This window comes from Chaetodon auriga, chromosome 17 (assembly GCF_051107435.1).
Source record: "Chaetodon auriga isolate fChaAug3 chromosome 17, fChaAug3.hap1, whole genome shotgun sequence".
Classification (NCBI taxonomy): domain Eukaryota; kingdom Metazoa; phylum Chordata; class Actinopteri; order Chaetodontiformes; family Chaetodontidae; genus Chaetodon; species Chaetodon auriga.
Genome location: NC_135090.1, coordinates 10,310,697 through 10,336,593, shown reverse-complemented (window position 1 = coordinate 10,336,593; position 25,897 = coordinate 10,310,697). Strand labels below are relative to the sequence as shown.

The 25,897-nt window shown below is 42.2% G+C and overlaps 1 protein-coding gene across 1 annotated transcript; it reads right to left on the bottom strand.

Moving 5' to 3' along the window:
- Nucleotides 1-1,106: 1,106 nt before the first annotated feature.
- Nucleotides 1,107-25,628, bottom strand: dnah3 (dynein axonemal heavy chain 3). The gene is made up of 62 exons (XM_076754432.1): nucleotides 25,602-25,628; nucleotides 25,177-25,278; nucleotides 24,866-25,061; nucleotides 24,660-24,705; nucleotides 24,400-24,568; nucleotides 24,103-24,292; nucleotides 23,736-23,931; nucleotides 23,330-23,455; nucleotides 22,064-22,259; nucleotides 21,753-21,932; nucleotides 21,490-21,620; nucleotides 21,305-21,410; nucleotides 21,022-21,200; nucleotides 20,682-20,866; nucleotides 20,379-20,502; nucleotides 19,980-20,133; nucleotides 19,705-19,849; nucleotides 19,316-19,527; nucleotides 19,076-19,167; nucleotides 18,794-18,908; nucleotides 18,476-18,592; nucleotides 17,066-17,245; nucleotides 16,829-16,965; nucleotides 16,517-16,718; nucleotides 16,281-16,373; nucleotides 16,012-16,122; nucleotides 15,774-15,888; nucleotides 15,485-15,683; nucleotides 15,231-15,339; nucleotides 15,027-15,140; nucleotides 14,360-14,536; nucleotides 14,144-14,235; nucleotides 13,810-14,029; nucleotides 13,590-13,724; nucleotides 13,392-13,503; nucleotides 13,024-13,265; nucleotides 12,773-12,873; nucleotides 12,559-12,664; nucleotides 12,309-12,438; nucleotides 11,963-12,190; nucleotides 11,759-11,862; nucleotides 11,387-11,681; nucleotides 11,096-11,275; nucleotides 10,873-10,996; nucleotides 10,618-10,774; nucleotides 10,386-10,529; nucleotides 9,332-9,998; nucleotides 9,065-9,230; nucleotides 8,731-8,947; nucleotides 8,444-8,626; nucleotides 8,069-8,267; nucleotides 7,464-7,977; nucleotides 4,879-6,506; nucleotides 4,498-4,723; nucleotides 4,166-4,410; nucleotides 3,884-4,000; nucleotides 3,466-3,623; nucleotides 2,981-3,148; nucleotides 2,717-2,859; nucleotides 2,364-2,568; nucleotides 1,939-2,076; nucleotides 1,107-1,835 (listed from the first exon to the last, which is right to left on the bottom strand). Exons 1-62 carry the CDS (start codon nucleotides 25,617-25,619, stop codon nucleotides 1,482-1,484), a joined length of 12,114 nt encoding a protein of 4,037 aa, XP_076610547.1. The 5' UTR covers nucleotides 25,620-25,628; the 3' UTR covers nucleotides 1,107-1,481.
- Between the last annotated feature and the right edge of the window lie 269 nt (nucleotides 25,629-25,897).

Genomic DNA, 25,897 nt, shown 5'->3' with positions numbered 1-25,897 from the left:
CAAGTATGCTTCCTAATGCCACTGAACATAAGGTCACCACTGAAGTTAGGAGCATCTGTCACTGGAGCCTCCTTTGGCTGCCTTTTCTAATATATAAATTTAATGTTGCAGTATTTTATGCCCTATAATCCTGGGTGGGTATTGATGTGGCAGCTGTATTCAGATGTCAGATGAATTATGTTTGAACCCATGAGTGCTGACTACAGAGAGCATCAAGCGGTGCTGACACAAATACAGCAACAGCCAGGCAGCACCACTCTCCCGCCGCCTGAGTATGTGAAACTATCCCACTAAGATTTTAATGCAAACGCCTTCCTTTCATTAAAGTTTGACTGAATGAGGTCCATCATGAAAAGGCTCAGACTTGGTGATTTGTGGCATCCTGTGTTACAATGTGTAGCCTGTACGCAGAGAACAGCATTTATTCTGTACTGAATCTCAGCATTTCATAATTAAGTCATCAATCTGCTTGTCGTGACAGAAAATCGTTGTCGCACACTCTGCTGGACCTCAATCAGTGATGGCGAGGCAGGTACTTGGCACCGTGCTGCCCTCAAGTAGAGATGGGTATTCTGTGATCACACTCTCTCTCAGCCATTTTTGCTCTGTAATTACCACAACCAAATGACATTATGGTTCAGATATATTTGCCACATCCTATGTCCCAACCTTGATACTTTAATGCTTAATTACATTTCCCATAGCCCATACTTGCACTGGATGACACACTGTTTAGCTGCACAAATACACATCAATAGATATATTAAAGTTACTTATGTAAAAACTGTAGAGACTGCAGAAACATTGGTCATCGTGGGTACCAGATGAGACCCCTGTGCCTTACTGGTTTTCCTTTGCTGCCATCTAGTGTTTACCTTCAGCAAACAACTGCTGGTTGGACCTGTGAGTTGAAAAAGACAACCAAAAGCACAGCTACTCAAATGAACACTGGACAAACATTGTGGTACAGACATCACCAGAGACATGATCATTCTTGTTTCAGTCAAACATGGACAGAAGCATTTAAGAGAGCACTCATCCAGCTGTTCTGAGATTACGACTTTATTATCAAATAATAAATCTTTGTAATAACCCACCACCCTGTCTGAAACAACAATAACCATATAGGAAATAGATCTGTAAAGTGCCGCATAGCAGATCTATCTATCTATGTGTGTGTGTGTGTGTGTGTGTGTGTGTGTGTGTGTGTGTATATATGTGGACTCTGCTGACCATAAACGTAGAGGTGAATGACATCGAATGTAATGTAGATTGTTAAAGCAAAAAAGATTCCCAATAATCCCCACTGTCATCAACTATGAAAAAAAGAGTTTTTATTGTGGTCATGGTTGCCAATATGGGACCAAAGTGTGTCCATGTGTTAGTTTCCACCTGTGTTACTTTGATATACAAGCAGATAGACTTTCGTTGGCATATAGAGTTTTAATAGTTCAACATATTGATTCAGTTGAGGCTAGTTCTTAGTCATCCAGCTGGCAGAGGCATGCCACTCCACGGTTAATCCAGTGTTGCTGTGGCTTGTCAGAGGGCAGCTCGATGGAGAGGACGAAGTTGGTGGAGTGGCCAGTGGTGGACAAGGTCCCTCTGCGGGCGCTGGTTTTGTAAACAGGACAAATGTAGGTGTTTTCATGTTGAAACTTAGCCATTTCTCCTGGTTTGAGCTTGATGATGGGCAAGGAGTCAAAGAGGATCTTAGGAAAGGATTCTCCGATGACCATGTTGTCTCTGTCCCAGCGCGCTCCCTCCATGAAAAGACCCCTAACATAGGCCCCGTCGTCTGGCTTCTCATCCATATGGGTCTCCTCTTTGGTTACCTGGAACGTAACTCTGAGCATGAATATCCACCCCGTATATCCCTATTAAATAATTCTGACTGAATATGACCAAAAACACAGATAGAGGTTTCTGAATGCATGCCTCAAATTCAAAGCCAATGTAGTCTATGGGGATGGTGTACTTCCTGGCAAAATTCTGAGCCACTCCAGTAAGAAATGACTGGGTGAAGTAGAAGCCAGAGAGCCAGAAGACAGTAGGTGGCCCGTTATCAATCCAATCCTGCCAAGACAGAGATCCAAGTATATGCATAGTTATTAGCATATTAAAAAAGTATTTTTTTCTATAAAACCAGTGCTGCATTACTGCAGTCTGAATGTAACAGATCATTTAGTTTTACAGATTTTATTCTTTATGCACATGAAAACAATTTCTATAACTGAAGGCCAAACATTTATTCTACTGGACTTGAATGACTTCGTCTGTGCTCCACTCATCTTGCCAGTCATGTACCAAATACATTACCTTCGCTCGAGGTCTGGGTGACCCAGAACAATCATAATTCTTACTTGTAGGAACTGCAGCCTGGCCAAGAGATCAGTCACGTAGCTTCCCATTGGTTTCAGAGAAGGGTATGACTTGGCTGCCCACATAGCGGGCACCTTGCCCACCAGCATACTGTTGAAGACATTCTCAAGTTCAGCAGACATAACAATCTGGCCCTTCAAGGCTTTGCGGATGTTTACCAAGCTGACACGCACCACATGAGTGAGTCTGTCGGGAGAGGAGACAAATGTGATGGACTGTAAAGGGTTTCCTCAGTGTGGCCTGCACAAACTGATCAATCAGTTATTGGTAATTAAGGTTTGTCTTTTCCAATATCAATATTCACTTGTGCAGTGGAACAAGTTATTATTATTACCTGTTAAAGCGGATGACTTCCTGCCTCAGAACAGTATTCATAGACTCCTCATACATGACTGGGTATTCATCCAGCACCATTTGTATGTCAAAGTTTGCTGGGAGCTTAGACAGGATGTCTTCAGCAAGCTCCCCGACTACTTCCTGAAGCAAAAACAGATGACATTGCAAAGCTTGAATATGAGACAACAGTTTTTCATGTTGTGTTTCCTCTGGTAAATTAGCATAAGCCAAAATGCTAATACCGACAAGGGGCAGTGCAAACCTGAGGAGACTTAGCCCCACCACCCGTCTGTCTGGGCAGTGTCAGCAGGACTCCTTCCAGAAGCTGATTGGTCTCTTGATTATCCTTTGTGATGTCAGCGTTGCTATGAAGTCCGAACACACAAGGATCGGCACAAATTGGAAGACTGCGAATGTAGTTAACGTAGGCCTGGAATAAAGCAAATCATTTCTGAAAATGCATTTCTTTATCAGAGAGGATGATTAAAGAATTACTTGACTGATAACTGATCTTCAACACTGTGGCCTCAAGGCCAAACATTAACTAGATTTCATTCCAGACAAATATTGCACTCTGTGATTAAAACCATTAATTCAGCTGCTGTTGTGTTTATTTGAAAAGCAAGCCTGCATTTACTTTGGCCATGAGAGGACAGCTGCTTAATGTCATGTCATGACTGATAATGATGACTATGGCCGTCATACGCTGCAGTATTAATTAGGAATTGACCAGAGCTCTGAAAGTACCTGATAGGGGCCATGAGTTGGAACATAATACAGATCTCCCTCACACAGGTGGTAGCACTCCTGCTCTATTAGGTCACAACTGTAGAAGTTGGACAGAAGTGACAGCAGCAGACGCCTGTCTTTGTCATCTGTCACCCTGCCGCCATAGTTGCACTCACCTGAGAAGAGATCATTAAAATCTAAAATAAAATTGGAAATCCAAGGAAATTGTTGTGAGGTTTATCGAGAGGTTTTGTCAAGTTTGAGCCACTACTGTATATAGACATTTTCATATATGTAAAAGGGGGCAGGAGGTGTGATTTGTGATAAAGGTCACAGATTAGGATGACCTACCTTCTCAGAAAATCATCTTCCTGCCAGCGTCATTGGTGTAAATGAATACACTGATGTGTTGACAAGTCGTAAATGTTCACCTCACCTGTAAGGTATGTGAGGGCCTCCAGTGGGACCTCATCATACTCATCAAGGAACATCTGGATCTGCCTCATACTGATCCTAAGGTCAGACTCATTAAACTCATAGGGAATATTCCAACCTGAGAGAAATGTGACAAACAATGGCAACAGGATTGTTTTCATAAATAATGACAGAATAGTGGCACAATAAACATACTGATTAATTCAAATATCACAATGAAAAACCACACTAGATTGGTTCAAGGTTAAAACAGCAGATGGGAAGTCCAGTTTATATTTCTCACCCAGAGGTCCAAAGTTCCTCCTCTCCTGTACTAGAGCATGGAAGAAGGTGAGACCAAAAAGGAGCTTCTGCCAAATGACCTGTTTCTTGGAGCTGCCAAAGAAGGCTGGGTCAGAGATGGGGTGACTCAGGTAGGAGCGCAACAGGTTGGCTCTTATTCCTTTAGGAGGCTCATTGGTCATCTTCAGCCCATTCTGCAGGATACTGACTGGGAACTTGTCAGATGGATAACTGGTTAACCACAGCCTAGCGAGAAGGAAAGACAGTTGGCTGTTATCGCCTTCTGTATGCAAAAACATGTTTTGGTTAAACTCACTGCGTCGAATCCGTTACCTAAATTTAGGGTGTGTATTCTCTGGGGTGATGGTTTCCTCACAGATCCTCTCCAGAGTGGGCATCCAGCTGGTGGCCAGATGGCAGTTCTGCAGTACCACCCAGGTGCCCTCTTTGATGGCTTTGTCGATCATCTGAGCTGCTATGGGTCCCTGTCCCTGTCCCAGAGAAATGGTTTGGGTCTTACTGCCTCCCATTTTTAGGTCATCAGCAAACTTCAGCAGACCTGAAGAAGCAATGCAACACTTCATTAAAAACTTTTTGCATCCAAAAAATTAAATCAGGATTCACTTCTGAAGTTTCCCTCTATATTTAATTGTAAACAGCGTGGAGCTATAGTGTGTTAAAATGTGGAAAGGTCACGAGTTTTCAATGGATCACCTGCAGTTGGATCAGTTCCTGGTGACAACACAAAGATGAGAGGAGAGCAGCAGTTGGAGTCTTTGTAACTTCCTGCCAGGTCAAAGGTGGGCGGTTCAACGTAAGCTTGTCCCATGTTATCCACTATGAAATCCTGCACTGCTGGAACCAGTTTATCTGGTCTGAAGCACCTAATTATTATCATTCTGTCCATCCCCTCCAACTCACTCCACTGATCAGGTAACTGGTCCTTATGAGGCTTTCCAGAATCGTAGAGCTTCTTCCATTTGGAGATGTTGTCTTGGACATGTCCAAAGAAACCATCCAGGTTTGGAAGTTTGGACGCCCTGACAATTTCAGACCAGGATTTATCAGACAGCCATTCTGGAGCAGGATTAGGGTAAGGGTTATCCAAAGCGATGCCACCTGTTAGAAGGAAGCGCCACACTTGGTCTTCAACCTGGCCCTTACCCTGCATGATGCCTACAGTTAGCAGCAGGGAGAAAAGCAACTTATCCTTCTCAAAAAGCGAGCGGCACACATTATTGTAGATGCTGAGAGTAAAGTGCTCAACTATGTTGTTGATCCTTTCAGCCACATCATCACTCTTCAAGCTCTGGGCAATGGAATGTAAGTAGAGGTTGATGAACCAGGTCAGGGAGTACTGGTACATAGGCTCGATGTTGGCTAAGTCTGAAATACAGAAAAACAAAATTGAAGAGTGTTCAGCCACAGGGCGGTATCCCATGCGAGTGGCATCAATATCTTTCTCAGTGACACTGGCAATTTTTTGCTTCTCTGAGATCTCCTCAGAGAGGATTTTGGAGGATGATAAGATCTTAATGGCAGTCTCATCTTCCAAGATGTTCCCCTCAGAAGCAGAGAGCACTTGTAAAATCTTATCCTCAATTTCCTTCAGCTGCTTGTTGTTGGCAGCACTCTCCAGAATGAGCTGGTTCTTCTTCTCTTCCAGCTCAGGTTTCTCTTTGGCTGCTACAAGCCCTAAAAGCTGGTCCTGTAGGCCTTGTGGTGTGATCATAAAGTTCAGCAGACAGACTTTGACAGCCACCTCTGGGAGGTAGTGAGGGTTCCTCAGTCCAGTGGTCATGTAGAACAAAAAGTCTTTAGAATATTCTACAATATTCTCTCCTATTTTCATGTAGTCGACACCTTGCTGCTTGAAGGTCTGCTTCAACAACACTGGTTCCAGTACCGGATCAAGCTCCTCTCCTACATTCTCCAAAAGAACTGGGGTTCCAAACTGGATGCAATTCTCCAAGATTCTCACATAGTTTCCATCAGACAGTTTGATGACAGAAAGTTTATTAGCCTTCTCCATGTTCTTGATCCACTTGTTGGCTTGACCTTGAGGGTCAATCATCAAGGGCCACCGACGGGAGTTAAACACAATGATACCGTTGTCTGTAGAGAAGGAGTCCACTGGCAGTCCAGCAATCTGCCATGCCCTGATGGCCACCTGGTTACCCAGAGTGCTGCTGAGGGTGAAGTCCTCAGAGCAGGGGATTTTCTTCTCCTGGCACAGGATATGCCACTGGTCCTGGCATTCTGTACGGTAGTCTACTGTGAATGCCCCAAGGTAAGACACAGCTCCAGAAGAGAGGAGTATGTCACCTGTCAGGTTGGTGTACCTGCAGAGGGAAAATATAATACAGATTTGATTAATAGTATATTTAGACACAGTGCACCATACAACATGAAAATTAAAAAATTAGCGTACTATGTATGTACAGTGTATGTATATAAACATATGTATATATACACACATACATACATATCAGGGCTGCCAACTTTTCAATTTATTTAGTAAGATTTGGTATCGGTGAAGTGGAGGCATTTTATGAGTTGGTTTTCTGTGACATTACTGGCCACAGAAATTTTGTTTAAAATGTTCAGCAGTCAAATTCACAACAATCATAGTCAACGATGAATAATTATGGTTGATCAGCAAACCCGCCGACCTTCAGACATCACAGCAACAGTAGACCAAACCTAACCAGGCTATCTGGGGATGTGGGGAAAAGTAAATGAAGGAGCAACAGCAGTGGATAATTTTGTCCAGAAAACAAACAAACTAGATTTCATTAAACTAGAATACGAGCTTAGAAACAGAAGAGGGTGAAAGAATTCTTAGCTGAGCATTATACTAACCTACAAACCTCTTACTGGGAATCATGAGAAAATTTCAAAGCAACAGAGACAGAGAAGGTCCCAGTAACTACAGTAACTCACTCTGTGGTTACAAGGACATTCATCACTCATTCTGGCAGCAGCACAGCTACTGGCTGAGATTCTAGCATGCACGGAAATAAATTACAATATATCTGTTTATATTTCTCATTTTCCCCCGATGGTCTGAATAACTCGCTGCTGCATGGTGCTGCTGTTGCACTGTGCGGCTTTGTCTCGCCTGTCTGCTGTCAGTGTCCTTTTTTCACACTGTGATGCGATCGGTTGTGAATTTGTTTTCCACTGTGTGAGAAAATGGACATTTGGAGAGCATGTGAAAAGTGTCAATTGCGCGAGTCTCACCGTCAATGTGTGAAAGTTGGCAGGCCTGATATATATATAATTTATTTTTGATATACCTAATCCCTAGTTGCCTTGCAGCCTCTGTCCACCTGTCCTTCTCCCCACCCAGTCCTCCTATCAGCTTCTCTGCCCTGATCAGCTTCTGAGAACACAATTCAATGTTGTCCTCCAGGTCTTTCTTCTTGTTAATCATGGCATTCAAGTCATCATTCAGGCTCTGCAGTCTGTCCTGAACTTTTTTCAGCTCAGCCCTTTTCACAGTCAGCATTTCCATCTGTACAGCCAGTTCATCCTCAGCCAGCTTCAGTCTCTCCTTCTTGGGGGCTACCACCTTGGCTACACGCTCATACACTTCCATTGCTCGTACCCATTTACAGAGGCCCTCACAAGCCGAGGAGACATTTTTAATAACGGAGGGCTGAAACTCTGGGTTGTCGATAAACTTATCTCTGATTTTCTTGATGTAGGGGGCAGGGATGTTGTCTTTGTCATAGGCTTTGAGGCTTTCCAAAAACTTCAAGTCTCCAAGGAGCTTCTTCGAGGGTCCCCAGAAGTCCTCAATCATCTTACCTGCAAAATGTTAATAAGAAATAGTTTTATAGATTTATTTTTCAAAAGTGAGTGGCATATAAAAATCATATGTTCAAAGTTATGATCTTACCTGAGCCACTAGGATCAGGCTTCCTCTCCGGTTTGATGCCCTTCATGATACAGATGGACTCCATGACTAGTTTGACTAGACCTGGTGGATTCTGCATAGACTTAACTACTGTAATGTCTGCAGGTTTTAAGGTGTCCAGGGCTGACAGGGCAGCCTCCAATGCAGGCATTGCTTCTGCCAAGTCTCCCTCACACTCATCCTGAAAGACAACCAGTGCAAATCAATACGTATCTGACGCAAACCAAAATACTGCAAATACTTTCTGCATCATTTTAACATCTTGAAAACAACTGGCAGTTATATTTTAGAAAAAAAAGATTTGAACACTATAGAAATTATGGACAATTTGCAGTGGCTCCAAAAATACATGAATACCTTAATGGCTTGGGCTGCAGCTGCTGCTTCATTAGCCACTTTCTCATCAGCAGATACAAGTTCTTTCTTAGCATCCACCTCCACTGTTTCCCCCTCTATCTTAACCATCATCTTATCGGTTTCAGCTGAGGTTTGGATGAGTTCTGGCTGCAAGGCTGTCAGCTCCTCCTGCATCACTGACACCTGTGAACAAAGTATGAAGTTGGATGATGACATGTCAACATCATTAATTTGGTCAAAGACAAAAAGAAGCATTCATGGCAGACTGCTTGACAGGTGAGCATCACCTGAGACGCAGCAAACTCCAGTTTCTGAAGACCAACAACATAGCGGTTTCTCGCAGTATCTACTTCATTCCTCTTGACATTGAGGAGGGTCTTGAAGGTGAGGATGAGTTCAAGGTAGGACGTGGGCGTGACATAGTTGTGTCTCCTCAGTCTGGAGAAGTACCTCTGAGACATCTCTCTGACACTTGTCTGGAAGGTTTTGCACATCTCCACCACCCTGAGATCACAAAAAAAAGAAAAAGAAAATGTGAATATACTACACAGTGCTAGATGCAAAGTAGGTGCATGCAGCTTGAACAAGTACTAATTTTTTGCATCCTTTTGATGTCCTTACTCCAGTCTGATGTCACTGTCCATTTCAACATCCTCTAGGAACTTGTGTGCCACCATCTCCAAAGCATCACTTGGCCATGCGTGGAACCAGTCAATGGTGCAGCAGTTGATAAGGGAGGGGAACATTCTGAGACGGTTCCTAAATGCATCACCGATAGGACTCATGGCTGTTGAACACAATAATTCCCAGTTACAAATACTTCAACTTCAGCCAAAAAAAAAAAAAGAAAAAAAAAGGAAAAGAAAAAGGACACATAAAGGTATTTACCTAACACAATGTGGAGGTTGGTTTTCACACGATCAATGAAAAAGTTGTACATTGAGAGCGGAGTAGCGTCAATCTTTTTGCCCTCAATCCGGGCAATTCCCTGCACTTTCTCTGTGATGTCAGCACGTTCATCTGCAGCGAATATGTTAGGCACATCACCGGTGTTAAGCAGCATGTTGATGTCTTCTAACATAGCTTCATCCTTAATTTGGCTGTCATTGAACAGGAACACCAGGCTCTTTCCCTCAATGCCTGCTTTAAGTATTACCCGCTTCAGGTCATCACGCCAGTCTGACATGCTGTAACTCTTGGTCAACTCAATCTGGAACAGGACATAATCATTGATGAAGGTGCCCAGCTTGGTGGCACTCTGACGCCCTGAACCACCAATGCCAACGAGTAGAAGGTGGCCATTGTCTTGTTTCAGCACACGACAGATGCGGGAAATGTGCTCAATGGCAAATTTGAACATTACAAGGGACATGGGTGCCTTGCTGCAGTTGTTGTACTCATCCAGGTAGAACTCCATCACTTCTTGTAAGGCACAGAAGTCTGTGATTTCATCGTAGACCTTAACATCAGAATCAGGCTTGGCATAGTCTCCGAAGAACAAGCTTCGGATGCTCTCATCTGCTACCTTGCCATCTGGGCTAAGATGGCTCAGGAGCTAGATAACAAATGGAGAGATTTAACATTGAACACAGAAACAGTTTTAAATCTAGTCCATACTGCACTACAATATACAAAGCAACAGTTTCTCCAACAGTTTGCTTGTTTATTGTTTATGTTATGTTATGGTCTGACATTCTGAAGAAAAAAGAAAATAGATATAGATTTGTACTTTCCCACTAACAAATGAACACAGACATAATTATTGAAGAACAAAATGTATCTAATATGATAAACTGATATATTTCCAAAGGGCATTTTTATCCTACCCACATTTGTTAAAGATCTGTAAGATAACATGCAAAGTGACAGAACTGAAAAACTGTTTTAACTTTGCTGAAATTATTTTTGAGAGTGTGCATGTGTGCACTAATCAAACATGTACCTTTTCTACACTCTGCTTAAAGAAGGTTGAGGTTCTCTCTTTGACGATGCCAAAGAATGTCTCCTTGTCTTCATTGTCAATGAGTCGGTCATAGAAAACGCGGTAGACCTCATGGACCCACAGGCGGATCAGTTTGTCTCCGTCCTGACATACAGGGCCAGCATACATGAGGAGGAGATACAGCATTTCAGAGAAATTAATCACAACATTTCACTATTGTTACAACTCTTACCTGCATGTGTGTATGTGGAGCCAGGAGCACGCCTCGTATCACTCGAGCAAAATCCCGCAGGTTGAAGATATAGTGGGACTTAGATGGGGTGGGGAGGAAGCTGTCCATGGTATCCTTATACACTGCCATGGTGGCCTGCACCATGATCTTGCCCAGCCTTGGGCAGAGGGAAAAAATACAGCACGTCTTTCTAACAAAGTTGATTTGTGCAGTTCTACCATTATTTGACCTTTTAATACATATTTGACAAGTTACCTGCAGAAAGAGGCATCAAAGCCTTTGCTGAAGTGCCAGTCAGTAATAGAGCTGAATATCTTGGTCAGTGTTTCATCATCAAAGGAATCAATTGAGATGATATTCAAGTGGCGGGTGAAGCGGCCTAGCATTTAAAACACTTTGTCAGTTACAGTAAACCTTATTAATGCTGCTTTCTTTAAAGAAATCACTAATATCAGATTAATAACTATTTCAACAGTACCTGTAATGTCATTTTTCCCACCACCAGGAGGCCCCATTGCAGACAGAAACAGCACATCCACTATGTTTAGCCTGGAGGTGTCCTTCTTGTCATACCAGTGATGATGGTCAATCCACTGCCTCAACAACTCGATTGGAGGTTGGGCGCCATAGACTTCCTTAGCTGGCATGTTCAGATCGTCTGTGTAGAAGAGATTACTATCAAATACTTCTTAATATGTGACACCCTCTCTCAATAATCCACTTTTAATCCAACGGTATGGGATTATGCTGTATGTGCGTCTATCTTTACCAACATAGACGACACACTTTTTTCCCATAGGAGGTCCAAACACGCCCTTTCTTCTTCGGTCCAACTTGGCCATGATGATGTCTTGGGTCTGATTTGCTGAGGTGCGGGCTGAGAAGTTGATACAGTTCGGTGTGTACTGTTCTTTAGGCAGCTTTACCAAAAAGCTTTTGTTGATGACAGATTTGCCAGTGCCAGTAGGCCCAACAAACAGCATGGGTATCTCATGTGCCAGGTAGGTGCGCAGGAAAAAAAGCTGACGTGCCGTCTCCATGGTTGGGATGATGAGGTCTGACACCTGGTGAGGATAAGCAGAGTCTCAGCGAACATGGACATCCACAGCAGCAGTAACCTCTGTGACTTAAACACACTCACACTGGCTCCAGCTGGAATGATGTTTTCTTCATTTGTGATTGAATCAGTCCATACGTTCCACTGTCCTTGGCCATTCTTATGAAAGTAGTAGTCATAGACAGTGCCTGCAAAAAAAATAAGCAAACACCATGTATTACTGATGTTAAAAAAGCATGTTTTTAATTGGTATAGTAGCTATATGCAAAATTGTTGAAATTTTATGACCTCTCTCAGGGAAAATATTGTTCTTCTTGAGTTTGATACTCATTGGTCGAGGGTGCTCATCGTCCATGCCCATGATCAGATTGCGATAGAAGACATCAAACTTCTTACGACTGTCCCCAGTGATGGTCCCACCCACAGTCCATACAACCGCAAATAGGAAGAGACCCTGCAGCCACATTGTTATCTGCTGGCTGGACATCTGTGTACCACCGGCTCCAAAGATTTCATCTAGGTGTAGACATGAATGTTAACAACACACACACACACACACACACACACACACACACACACACACTGAAGAAAACAAATTTGTATAAACTATCAATTAAATGTCATTCTTACTAACCCATGAGGCAGGTGTACAACTTCATTAGACTACAGGCCAAGTGAATGGGAGATGTTTGAACCACAAAGCGGCACTCCTGGTCTATAAAGTCCAGACAGGGCTGAACTAGCCAATCAAACAGGTCCACTATCTGTGGGACAAAAGATCAAAGATGCACGTATAAGCCACATCATATGACATCTTAAAGGACATGAAAGTAATAACAATGCCATCAATGAGCCAATTAAGATATGCATGCTTGTACTCTCACCAGTTTTCTGTGTTCAGTGCTCAGACTTTCAGGCAGTGTGTTCATGTAGGAATCTCTGAGAGGGGACCAGCCCAGCTGCTGGGGTTCCATGTAGATCATACCACACCTTCAGACAAACAGTTACATTCAATACTATAAGTTTTTCTAAAACTCTCAAGCTGTGTGCTTTCTATATACTGTAGTTGCTGTTGCAGCTTCTGTCTGCATTGCTCACCTACTAACGGTAGCTGGAGAGGCTTGCTCCAGGTCAGCAGGTTCAAAGATCAGACTCATCTTGGGGCTCATCTGGATGATCTCACCACTCATCAGACAAAGCTAGCAGAGAATAGAGTGAATGAGACAGCAAATGTCATTAAATCTTGCCAACTGACTACTTATTTGCTATTAGCATTTAACACCCAGGAAAAGTTTTTGACAGCAGTAAGAAAAAAACTATAATGGGGATGGCATTAGAATGAACAGTACTTTCTTGTTGTCATCCAGCACAGTATTCATGTTCTCAATCCACACAGCATCAATGGGCCCGTCAAAGATGATCCACTGTCGATTTTCTGAGGTGGATATAGCCTGATTCCTGAAGGAGGTGGCCAGAACACCATCAGACCACTCATGGCTGACTGGATCAAAGCAGCCATACAGCTGGCCCATGGTGATGGCTTTGGGGTTGATGATGCAGTAATTTACAGCAAACTCCTCCATCAGCTTGGCTGAAAAAGTGAAATGAGAGATAACAAACTGAAACAGACTCATCTTTGCCAATTGTTTGCCAGGAGCCAATATATGGTAAAAACCATGGTAGCAACAAGACATTAAATGTTAACCGAAGTATCCACCTTTATAAAGGTCTCCAAGGGCAGCAGCAAGAACTTTATATGCAGAAGTCTTTCCTCCGAGAGGGTCTCCTACTATCATGAAACCGTGGCGTACCAACATCATCTCATACACCTATACACAATCACAAATTCAGTTCATTTATGTAGTTGAAGGATAACAACAAACCAAACTACCATCATCTTAGCAATACTTTGTACCTGGATAATTTTGCCAATGAACCACGGGACAGGCTGAAGCTTGAGTTCAGCAATGTTGTCATTAAGAGCCTTGAGGAGGAGATCATAGTCTGGTTTCGGAAGGACGACGCCAGGGAATAAATCAGAGATGATACCCTGTAGGCAGCAGTGGGAGTCGAAAGGGATAATTACTAAAACAACTGATTTATATGTAGTAATGCAATTTGGCACAAAATGTCACCTGAAACAGCGGCACATCCTGTGCTAGAAACTTGGCCATGTTGACATCCATCAGCGCCCGAAGCAACAGCACGCTCTCGTTCTCTTCGGGGTACTTCAGCTTCAGATTCCCTGCTGCAGTCAGCACAGATTTCACCGCTCGCATTCCGTAGTCGTAGTGGTGTTGGGAAGACAGCTGCTCGGAGCACAAACGGTAGGTGGCCACAATTTTCTGAGCCAGGCTGTCGGTAAAATTGGAGATATATGAAGCTTGGGGAATCAACCAAACGGGCGCCTAGCCCAGGAAAATATATGCTTACTAAATATATTTTGTCCAGGGTACCATTCACACATACCTGCGAGATTCAATGAAGCCCATGGAGTATAATGAGATTTCTCCAATGAGACAATAGTCGGGCACCATCATAGCCACTGTACGGAAGAGCGCCTACGACAAATGACAATATTGACGGGTTTACATCCAGTTCAAGCATCCTATTCTCACTTTCTTCTTCATTATCTGAATCTGCTCTGCCAAGTGATGTTGAGCCTATACTACAGTGCTACATTACCTTTAGATTGTCAGGGAGCTCGGCCCTGCCAGCATAACCAGGGTTCATGGTGATGAACACAGAGCAGGTCGGGTTGAGTGACAGCTCTGTCCCCTCAAACAGGAAGGTCTTTAGATTCTTGGCAATGGCCTGTTGTATGCAGAGGATCTGCTGAGCCACCACAGAGAGCACCTCCACCTGTGACACACACACACACACACATACACACACACACACACACACACACACACACACACGATATGATAGGATATTGTGACATATATAAATGTGATTCTACTTGACTCTAAAAAGGAAACTCTCCATGAAAAGAAAAGCAGCATCTCTACATCCTGCTGAATTGCAGATGATTTAAATTTAGCTAGGTTTCTGAGTTGGAGGGAAACTGATTTTGTTCATAAGCAAACTTGATTCAAAATATATAATAACTCTTAACCTGATTCTTTACCTGAAAGGCCAAACTGACCATTCAAGTTTTATCATTAGCATTTTTCAATACAACAACAACAACAACAACAACAACAACAAAGAAAAACACAAAATCTAATTTTAATAGAGTATTTGTTCATTAATCTTAAGATAAACTTCAGTTAAAGCAGATAGGGTATTTGGGTAATTTGATTTACCAGATACACACAGATTTGACTGGTATAACAAGTCAAATGCTCACCTCTATACGATTGAACTCATCAAAGCAGGCCCAAGCTCCAGACTGAGCCAGTCCTTTGAAGAACTTACTCATGGCCTTGTAGTCCAGCCCATCGGAGCAGTTGAACACCACACACTAGAAACAAATAACAGCTTCAATATCAGTACAGAAAAAAACATAAACAAAATGCATACCAGTGTTTTATTGAACATTGATCTGGTATACCTGCTTTGCCAAAGCTTTTGCAAGATCTTTTGTGGTCTCAGTCTTGCCAGTTCCAGCAGGACCCTCAGGAGCTCCCCCCAAGTTCAACTTCAAAGCCCCCATTAGAGTTCTAGTGCAGCACAAAATCATCAACATCTTGGTCATTTGAGTTACAGTTTGTTAGAATCTGCATACAGTAATTGTTTCTATGACATTGTGTTTTGTAGCTCTCCATCCGTAGCCAAGGATAAGGAATCAAATTAACTGCACGTCACCTGTAGCAGCGGTCAGTAAGCGGTGTGATTACAAGACGGGGGGAATTGCCCAGATATTCATAGCCATATTTCAAGCAGGTGGTGATCATGCGCAGCATCACATCTCCATCCTCCCAGAAGTAACGCAGCTGAGAAATCCATGCAAAGTCATTCAGTGAGGAGATGCGATCCTTCGCCAGTTTTGCAACAACGTCTCGAGCTAGGAGAGGAAAAACATATGAGATTTCTCTGAAAGGTAGATTTAACCAAGAGAGTGTATTTTATCCCTTTAGAATAACAGTCATATTACCATGAACATCTATAACAGTAAGAGCACCAAGGGTCATCCGTGCCCCTCCTGGTAGCTTTCCACGCACAAGCTCCACAATATCAGCAATCTGGGCATTGCACTTCTCCACATAGGCCTTTGAGTGGATGGAAAATCAGTGCACAGGTTAGACTACCGTGTAATGATTACTTTATTATTGGGCTTAGAAGTTGTCTTTCTATGTGGAAATTAGGCTGTACTGATAGATGTAAAGACTGACAGGCAGAGAATTGGTCTGGATGGCTTCAGAAACTTCAGCAGTCCAAAAGATGGAGGAGGCACAAATGACAACTTGGCCAGGCCATTGCAACACCCACTTCTTCCTGGGCACCTACAGTGAAAAAAAAAAAGAACAAGAAAAGAAGAAAGTACTGCAGAGCAGTCATAAGAAAGTCCCCTTTATAACTACAACTTGCCTACATCTACTATCAGTCAGCCCAAGTTCATTACAGATTGAAAAATAAAGTTATATGGCAAATATTCATATACCTCTGTATACTGAATCACTCCTTGATGGATAACGTGTTGAATACTTGTGAGCATGAGGTTCTCCACCTGCAGCAGCCATTTCTCTACCATACCCTGCAAATCAAGTTGTCATAGTACACCACAAATGATAAATATATAGTACATACAACACCAACCCTTGTATAATTGATCAGCATAATGTGAAAATATGTGAAACAACCACTGACACTGTGTATAACACACTGTCTGCTCTATACCTTCGCTTGGGCTGGATAAATCTTTCCTGTGAAGGGCACAGTCTCCTTCTCAGAGCTAATCATGCCGGCGATTGCCATGTCCTCCGTGAACTCCAGTTTGGCGATGCCCTCAAAGCACTTCTTCAGGTGGGGCTGCACACAAAGTGGGTCTTTGGTCTGTGACAGTATCTCCAGCAGCTCGTCGTTCGACAGGAAGAAGAACCTGGAGAGAGGCAACAGAACAATCACTTGACAAGACCCTTAGAACGAGTGTAAATGTGTCATTTGTATGTTCTGTAATGTACTATTAAGTCTAGTACTATTGGTCAAAACCTGGGGAAATAGAGCCTCTTCTTCTCCAGGTAGGTATTGAGGCCTTTCTGGATGTCATCTAGAAAGACGTTGGACTCCTGCAGCCGTTCCAGCATGTTTGGCTGGCCTGTAGCCACCAGCACACGTGTATCCTTAACCTGGACCAGCGAAATCACACAGAAGCCACAGCCAAGCAAAGCGCATGAGACTCAATTTTCACAAACTAAAACAAGAGGTTATGTGTCAAGAGGATCTTACCGCTTCACCGATAATGTTCTTCCAGTAGCTGTCCACAATGGCAAACTTGCGTCCCTCCTCAGGCATCTGGGCAATGATGTCCTCAGAGCTGAAGATCGGTTCAAGGTAGAGCCAAGTAGCTTGACACCTCAACATGGAGTCTAGGATGTCCTGCACACTTAGCAGCTTGTCCTCCCATTGCTAGGTAGGAAAATAATGGTAAGAAAAACACAATTACAGCAACAACAAGCTACTGTTGTACTTCATAGCTGTAATAATAATGAATCTTTGTTTGTATAGCACCTTTCATACAAGAAATGCAGCTCAAAGTGCCTTACAACCACGAAATTACATGCGCCAAGTATTTCATATAAAAAAGACAGAGAATAAAATCCACCGAATAATAACAATAATGAAGTTACAGAGAGAATACATGAATGCATAAAATCAAGTAAATTACGGCCTTTTAAAAGAAGTGCAGCAGTGCACAAGTGCCAGACAAAGTACACATGGGAGCTTCAGGCAAGGCAAAGTCAAAGCTTGTTAAATGCTAAAGAAAAGAGAACTTTGTCCTTTTGATGTATGTTTTGAACCACTTTAGCACACAGTCTGGAAGACCAACCAACTTTTCAAGGCCATTGATTAGATATCATGGTCAATCGCATGAAACGCTGCACCTCTACGAGGACAAGAATTGAGACTGTATTTTCAGCAGAATTTAGCCTGAGGCTGCTGATTATTTTGGTAAGAGCAGAGTCAGTGTCGTGGTATGTTCTGAAGTCTAATTCAAATTCCTCCAGGACATTGTTATCTTTAAGAAAGGAGGTAATTTGCCTTTTCAAGTATCTTACTGATGAATGGAGGGTTGATAGGTCTATAGTTGGTTAGTGCATTACAGTAAGGGTTTTACAACAGCTGTTTTGAAAGCATCTGGGAGGCAAGAACCCACAAAAAGGAAAAAAAAGATAATAGCAGAAAAATGGCACAATACACAAAAATGGAGTGTAAAAAAAAATCTTTCAAAAGCAAGTCCATAAAAACAGATGTGGATTCAGAAGATTATTGTGCAGTGATTCCATTAGTCTGCATTCCTCCAACAGGTTGTTTCAAGCCCTTTCATGCTGATTTTATGGTTCCAAACAAAGCCTATCTCACTGCTGTATAGAGTGGCACTGCTGAGGTTGTGTTTATGCAGAACAGGCAATTTTGTTATTTGTTCCGGCATGATGTTGTGCTTGCATTTCCACCTGCTCCAACCATCTATTACTGCAAACACAAGAGTTACTTTGGAGGCTTTAGCTGGCAGAGGTGCACACACAGACTTCCAAAATCACATAAACTTGTATGCATGTTGAATTTTGGCTCTTTGACTTCTAGATGCATTTTTAGCTGTTAAGTCTTCGCCCTGTAAATTAAGTCGCCCTGTCTTACCTTACATTCAATCTCTATTGGCTTAATGAAAGGTGAACCTCGCATCGTCTGTGTCTTAATAATGTGGTCATCAAGAAGCACTTGGATGTCATCCACCGCTGATACAACACTGGTACCCTATGATAGAACATTAAGCATATTTAATACAAGGTGATTGTCAATGCTCTGTATGAAAATTCATGGGCTGCAACATAACCAACATGCCAATTTCGGGGAATATTTCAATATTCAAGAAGTAATTTTTAGGAAGAAGTTGAGCATTTTAGCTTCTGGCATGTCCTTTGTGAAAGAATGTGATTGTGTATGTGTTTGTCATACTGTATCTCTGTATGGAGTGAAAGAGAACCGGAGCTCGGCCCATTCGCTTTTCATTTTTTCCATGGATTTTTCCAGAGAGTACTCCTTACTGGCCGAAGCTCCAATCTCTTCGAGCCTAAGAAAGAGGTTAAAAAAAAAAAAAAAGATCCATCACCTTCTGATCCTGGTGAATATTTCTGCAAATGTAACATGAAGTCGAGCTCATTTTTTCTCATGGGCCATGGTTTTCAGTACATTCATCTGGCCCTTTACATGTATTCCTACATGGTGTAAATGTCTTACTTATCAGAGAACTTGGAGAGCCCCAGGTCCAACATGTTCAGCAGTGAACTGTTCACATCCGGTTTGACATCAAAGCCCACAATGCTGCTCACCTGCAGACACATGAATTATTCATATCAGCTTCACAGATCACAGGAGACGCTGGACACTTGGTCCTTACAAAGTGAATCTGACACTAGATTTCTACCAGTGCAGTTAATGAAGCAAAAAAATAAAAAATAAATAAAGAATTCAGCTGACCTTCTCCCAGTGACGGTCTTTGATGCCGGGGTTACAGATGGTCGTTAAGATGGGCAGGTGCTGCTTGAACTGGTCTATCTTGCTTTTGAAGCTTTTGGCCACACGACAAGGCCCAGGAAGATTTGAGAAAGACTTATTCAATTTATGCATGGTCCTCCACATGACGTCCAGCTCATCACAGATTTTCTCAGCATCAAGGTGTAGGAAAGGTCCTAGGAGTTAAATGACAAAGGATGCACACCAACGTGAGAATGACTGTGCCTCCTGCTTGCACTTGCTGTGTGGCATTCATCGTTATTTGTGCCATGTTGAGATTGTACAATGTAGTCATGTAGCAGCTGTACGAAAAGCAGAACATGGGTGTAGTTTCCCCAGTGTGAGGCACCTACCATTCATCCACTCTTCTGACATGCTTTGAAAGTTCAGCGCTGTGGTCCAGAGCTGTTCATACGGCTGTTTGTCAGCTATCAAAGTTTGGAGTATTGGGAAGTGGCTCTGGTCCTTTTCCAGCAAAGTCTGCTCTTTGTTGATATCCTGCGGAAATGAAAGTGGGACGACTTTCAGGATGAAGTCAGATCTACATTGGTTATCAAAGAATCAGAAGAATAAGCACATGCGTGTTTGTGGTATCCAATACATGCTGTGAGAGTGCATTATGTCTCGCCTCTAGTTCGGTGAGAGCAGACTCCAGGTTGGCAGTGATCTGAATGAGATTTGCAACATTGTTCTTCATCTCCTCCATGTTCATCACTTCCTTCTTCTTAAAGGCCTGTATTTCCTTGCCCACATCCTGCAGCCTCTGGTCAAAGTCTAAGATCCTGAGATAGCCATATTGAGATACAGTAGGTGTCATTTCAGTTGTGGGAGACTTGTGCTTTAGAAGCACTTTAGTTTGGGATATATTGAAATCTAAATCTCGATTTTGGAGAGAAACAATTATCATGTGGGAGACTGGGTGGCGCCTGGGTGATGTTGAGGAGGGCAAACAACACATTTAGCTGTGGTGCTTGCCACTTGTTTGAGGCCACGGGAGTGAAAAGTGTTCATTCATTCATTCAATAACCTTGTCTGGAGATAGTCCTCAGTCTGTTCTCTCATGATGGCCACACGAGTCTTGCTGTCTTCAAGCTCACTCAGGATCTGACTGGGCCACTGGAAAACACGGGAGTTCAGCCTCAAGTCATCAGCTAGAGGAAGAAAAAGAGAAAGAAAACAAGGATTATAACTGCTTTATTCCAACATTCATACATATTGATTGATCTTAGGTTTGGCGAAACAAAATATGTCATTTTTGGTGGCTTTTTGTGTACATTACATGTCATTTCTTTTGACTGTTATAACAAATACCACAAGAGGTTTCACACACAGGGTAAGGTGGCATATTCCAGGAGGAAGCTGAGGCGGTATGCTGCCTCATCAATCTCATCTATCAGCTTGTGAATGGTCACGTCACTCGTCTTTTGAATGTACTGGTGGAGAGACACCAACTCTTCCGTGGTTTCTGGGGTGCATCTGATGGTCTCGGTAATCTCCTCATACTTTTGACAAATCCTGGGAAAGAACAATAGCTAGCTCTCTTCAAATTTAAGTAAACGTATAATTGATTTGCCGTTCAAACTAAACAAAGAAATTAGATGTTGAATCTATAAGACACTTTCCACGATTGAAGTCACAAAAATTTAAGCAGGCACAGAGTTTCCTCTCACCCCTTGTTAAGCTCTCGGTTCTCCTCCACTTCAAACGTGATGATCTGGTCTTTCAGTCTCTCAGCTCGGTCGCACAGGTCATCATTCAGGTTGCCAGCATACAGACAAAACATGGACAGGGGCACAGTGATTCGCAGTGAGGCAATCTCCTTCCTCAGGTGATTAATGGCCTCAATTTTCTGAAGATTGAGAGGAGAGGATTTTGGTAAAGCAAGCAGATGGCCGATGCCAGTTGAAAACAGAAAAGGTTCAGTGTATATTTAAGATGGAAAGGTTTAATTACCTTTGTAAATCCTTCTAATGAGTGCTTCTCTTTGAGAAAAGCTGATACCTCCTGCTTCGCTGCATGGTCAAGTAGGTTTCTGTATTTTTGATATACATTCAAATACCTGAAAAATGAATGAGATGGAATAACAGCAGTTCTTTTACACATGCTGGTACATCAGAGTAATTGAAAGACATTATTACTTTTTAGGTCCCGCTGTGTTTTTGTGGAAAATATCCTTGGCTTTGTTGATCAGGTTTGTAACCAGTGACTCATCAGGACTGACGGAGCGGAGGTACAAGTTCTCGAAATCAGGACAGAGGTTACATTCCACCTGTCAAAACCAAGAGTCACAGGTTATACTCATGCTTGTAGTATAAAAACAGAAACAACACCATGTATTTTGTCATATGCAATAGATGGCAATGAGATCATTAAAGCTTGTGGTGCTCAGGGAATACTGTACCCTTGGGAGCTTCTCAGCACTGTTGATGATTTCCATGAAGGCTCTGTGGATGAGCTCCCAACATTCCTGAAAGCTTGGACTAAAATCAATGTGAGGATCATTCACTCTCAGCTTAACCAGCAGCACCTGAGAGTGAACATACTTCATCTCATCAAACACTTCGCCAAAGTCATTGCCGTCCTGATGAACACAGAAAAAAAAAAATCAGAGGTCTGAAAAGAACAAGTAGATTTGGGTGCTCCTCTCACACAGTTCCAAGGAGCATTTTAACACACTCACAAAACTGGAACAACTTAAACTTTTGTCCAAACCTCATGAACAGTGAAGAAATATAACAGGTCTTGTAATGATTCTACGACCAAGCTTCGGAGGTGCAATGACATGAGAGCAGCCACACAGCCGAAGAACTCCTGGACAGCTACCGGAGCCACATCCTTACTCTTGGGTATGAAGGGCAACCAGAGGTTCTCGAAGGTGTCAAGGATTGACGCACATTGAGGCAGCCACCTGAAAGAAGATGCTCGAGATGAGTTTGGTTCTAGCTATTGTTTTTGTGTTTAATATCAAACATGAATGAACAAGAACTGAAAGGTCACTTTAACAAAAAATATACCCACTAATCGGAATATGCAGATCAATATCAATCAATATTTATTTACATATTTACAAATATTTGTTTTTCACTTGTGCAGAGGAACAATGGTGCATAATCTGTTGTTCATTTTGCGTTTTTCCTTTTTGTCGCTTCACTTTAAATCAATGCAAGACTTTCTGAATTATGGTTGTTGCAAGGGGGCTTCATTTATTGTGAAGTGCAATGAACAGTGTCTTTCTAAAACAGGAAACATCACTGCTTTTGGGTGCAGTTTGACATGTAATCCATCTGAAAAATCCTTTTTAATTTGAATAGTCAAATTCACAAATCCTATCCAAACGTGAGCCTGGACTGGATTTATGTCACATAACACTGGTGGTCAAATTCTTCTCTTTGTTGTAATCAGAATCCCTTTCCAAGAGCATGTGGTAACAGAATACCTGAAGCTGACTGCTGACTGTACTCGTTACTGCAGTTATTCTATCCTTTATTAATTCCCTGGTTCTTATTGACACAATAGAGACATATAATGTCCTCTGGGTTGAGTATGTCTGGCATGGAAGCTGAGCCAACGCAGAATAATGGTAACCAAGCGGGTGCAAATTATTAACATGAAAATAAACAAACAGCAGCTAGTTTCTACAAATTACAAAGGCTCATATTTCAGTGATGCAGCCAGGCATCCTACAGGGCTGCTACATTGCCAAACAGACTATACCATACAAAGGACGCGATGGAATCCTAAAGTGAGGCAGTGTGTAAAGCAATCTCCTGAAAGGCAGCCTGACATGGGTCTAACAAAGTGGACAAGGTGGAAACATGAGACTGCAGCTACAACAGGATTAGCTCGCTTGGTTGTGTGCATAATATAGAAGCCAATGAAAAGACACACTACAATGATTAAGTCTGGACATCAACTTAGGTATGTTCTCACTGACATACTGGCTGTTTTGAGAGGCTATGGAAAATTGGCAATACTCACTTTTGGACAAGTTCATCTCTTGTGGTTTGGCACTGTGTCTGGACAAACTCTTCAAACTCAGATGGCAGGAGGGGGAGGCTGGTGGAGAAAAGGTCTTCCAGTCGAACAAATCTCAAGGAAGCGAAGCTGAAAGAAGATTTTATTTTAATTATTGTCCTTTTAATTCGTTTGTACATAAAGAATTATTAAAACACAGTTTTACTTTCATTAATTCAGATACACATGAATCTAAAGTAAAGAAGCTTGTGCAGAACACGGAGGAAGATTAGACTGAATCAGGGATAGAATAACTACAACAAAATATAGGAAGCAGAGAAACAAAGGAGAGAAAGAAAGAAAAGAAAATACTTATACATATACATATACATATACATATACATCAGAGCGTGGATACCCGACACTGTACCTGTTTAACCAGACTTCCTGCAGTAGGACCATAATGTGACTGACAGTAAATAGATGTTGGCTTTGCCACATGTGAGCCTCCTTGTAACTAGCTGCCCAGGGCATTGGCCCACGGATCACCCTCCTGGGAAAGGGCTTGGGGAGGCTGGATATGGACAGTCGCTGGCGCTCAGATGAGTCCATCAGAATGTAGTCCACTGACAAGAAATAACATGGAAGACACAATAGGTGGCACAGACCGATTAAGTCATTAACTAGAGTGACTAGCTTTTTTTTTTTTTTTTTATAAATAAAATCAGTGTTTAAGCGATACTGGCATATGCTTAGGATGTCTAAGCAAAACTGCCATTGAAGAATCAGTTTTATACCTATGCTCTTCTTTAGGCTGAAGCAATAATCTGTTTTGACCTCCTCTTTCATGTTTGCCCTCAAGATCTGGAGGTGTTTACTATCCTCAGTATCAGGTGGCAGCAGGCGCATGATGTTCGTCATCTGCTGGCATGGCAGGGGGGCCAGCACAGAGCTGGGGACACCAGTGGTAATGTAGTACATATATCTCTGTGTGAGTGAAGAAGATAGGATTAACAATGTGTCAGAAAAGGGAGACTCTAAAAAGATTCTAATTGACAACAGACGCATTTATTACTGAATTCAGTGATACTTGCTTCTAGGTCTCTCTCATTAGGTTGTCTCTGCATAGCCCTCATTTTCTCCTCTTGGCTGCACATGATGTCCAGCTGCTCTTTAGGACTCAGAGGCCGGCTGCTGGGAGTGCAAAAGTTTCTCAGTCTAGGCTTTGGCCGAGGTGAGGTTGAAGCATGAGAAGATCTATCCCTGTGAAATCATGAACAAATCACATCAAGTGCTTCAAGAAAAAGAACATTTTAAAAGTTAAGCTTATGCTGAAACGTGTTCCTTTAATTACCTTCTCCTAGGTGTAATTGCTTGTCTCCTTCCAGGTGGGGTGTATACTAAAATCTCATTAAGATCACAAATCTGTTGAGAGGTTTCCAGATGATTAATGATCATCAGTTAACAAACTAAAAAGCATTGCAATCTCAGATGGTTTCACACAGGCTTCCTTTAGTCACACAGACCATTGTCTGATATGAGATGAACTAAAAAGGATACAAGGCCCTGATGGTTTGGGGAAAGTGTATTGTCTGTGCAGAAGTTTAGTCATGTTCAAGTCCTGAGCCCCTGGACTGTAGTGGTTTCCAATAGACGCACTGGGATTACGGTGGTGACGTTGCTCTTTAAAGGGAACTGCAAGAGTCCAAGAATTGGTCTGGAGGATGGGCGGGTAATGACTGTGCCTCAAAACCATCTGAAATAAATTAACAGCTTGGATGTTAAGGTAGTGTGTGGTAGCACAAGGGTTAGTGTGTTTAACTTACCAAATATCTGAGCAAAACTGATGGATTTTAGATTGTTACTCATACCTGGTACAGCTCTGAGGGTTGTGCATTACATGCCTTGGGCAAAGGTGGGAGAATGGAATATCCTCTGTTCTGACTCATATTGTACATAGAGTCATCCTCCATCTGCAGTTCAAACAAAAACAGTGAGGGTCGTACGACAGCTGACAGTTATATTTGGACAGTAAATACCCCTTATAATCTATTCATTTTTAATGGAGGCTATATTGATTCAAAAGCTGTAAATGATGCAGGTAAATGTCCTATTAAGAAACGTTGCATTTTTTCATTACAACACTTAAATCCTTTATGTACTTAATATGATACACATACATGCCTTTAATTGTTCCTTCAAAGTTGCATGCAAAATTATACAAATGAAAAATGCATCAGTCAAAAGTGGGTGATTTCTCAATGAAAACGTAAACAAATGAGTCAACCATTGTTACCTGTTTCAACCGCTCCATCTTATTCAGCTTTTCCGCTATTTAAGAGGAAGAAAAAATAACAATAACTTTAATGTATGAAAGAAAGACGATACACATTTTCATTTTAACAGGTGGAGAGTGAACAAACAGTGAAAAACACGGTTGTACCATAAATATCAGTTACCTTCCTTCGGTCGCTCCGTGACGTTATGTCGGCAGGATTTCATTCATTGCTGCGTTGAATTTTGCTTAAATGTTTTCTATGAAAGAACCCGTCGGCAGCAAAAGTTGCCCGTAAACTTCTCGCGTATTAACCT

Excerpts from the sequence above, each read along its gene's own strand:
- dnah3 (XM_076754432.1), bottom strand. Across the intron at positions 23,932-24,102 it reads CAGCCTAAAGAAGAGCATAG|TGGACTACATTCTGATGGAC; the intron begins GTATAAAACTGA and ends ATTTCTTGTCAG. Across the intron at positions 3,149-3,465 it reads CAACTCATGGCCCCTATCAG|GCCTACGTTAACTACATTCG; the intron begins GTACTTTCAGAG and ends GCTTTATTCCAG.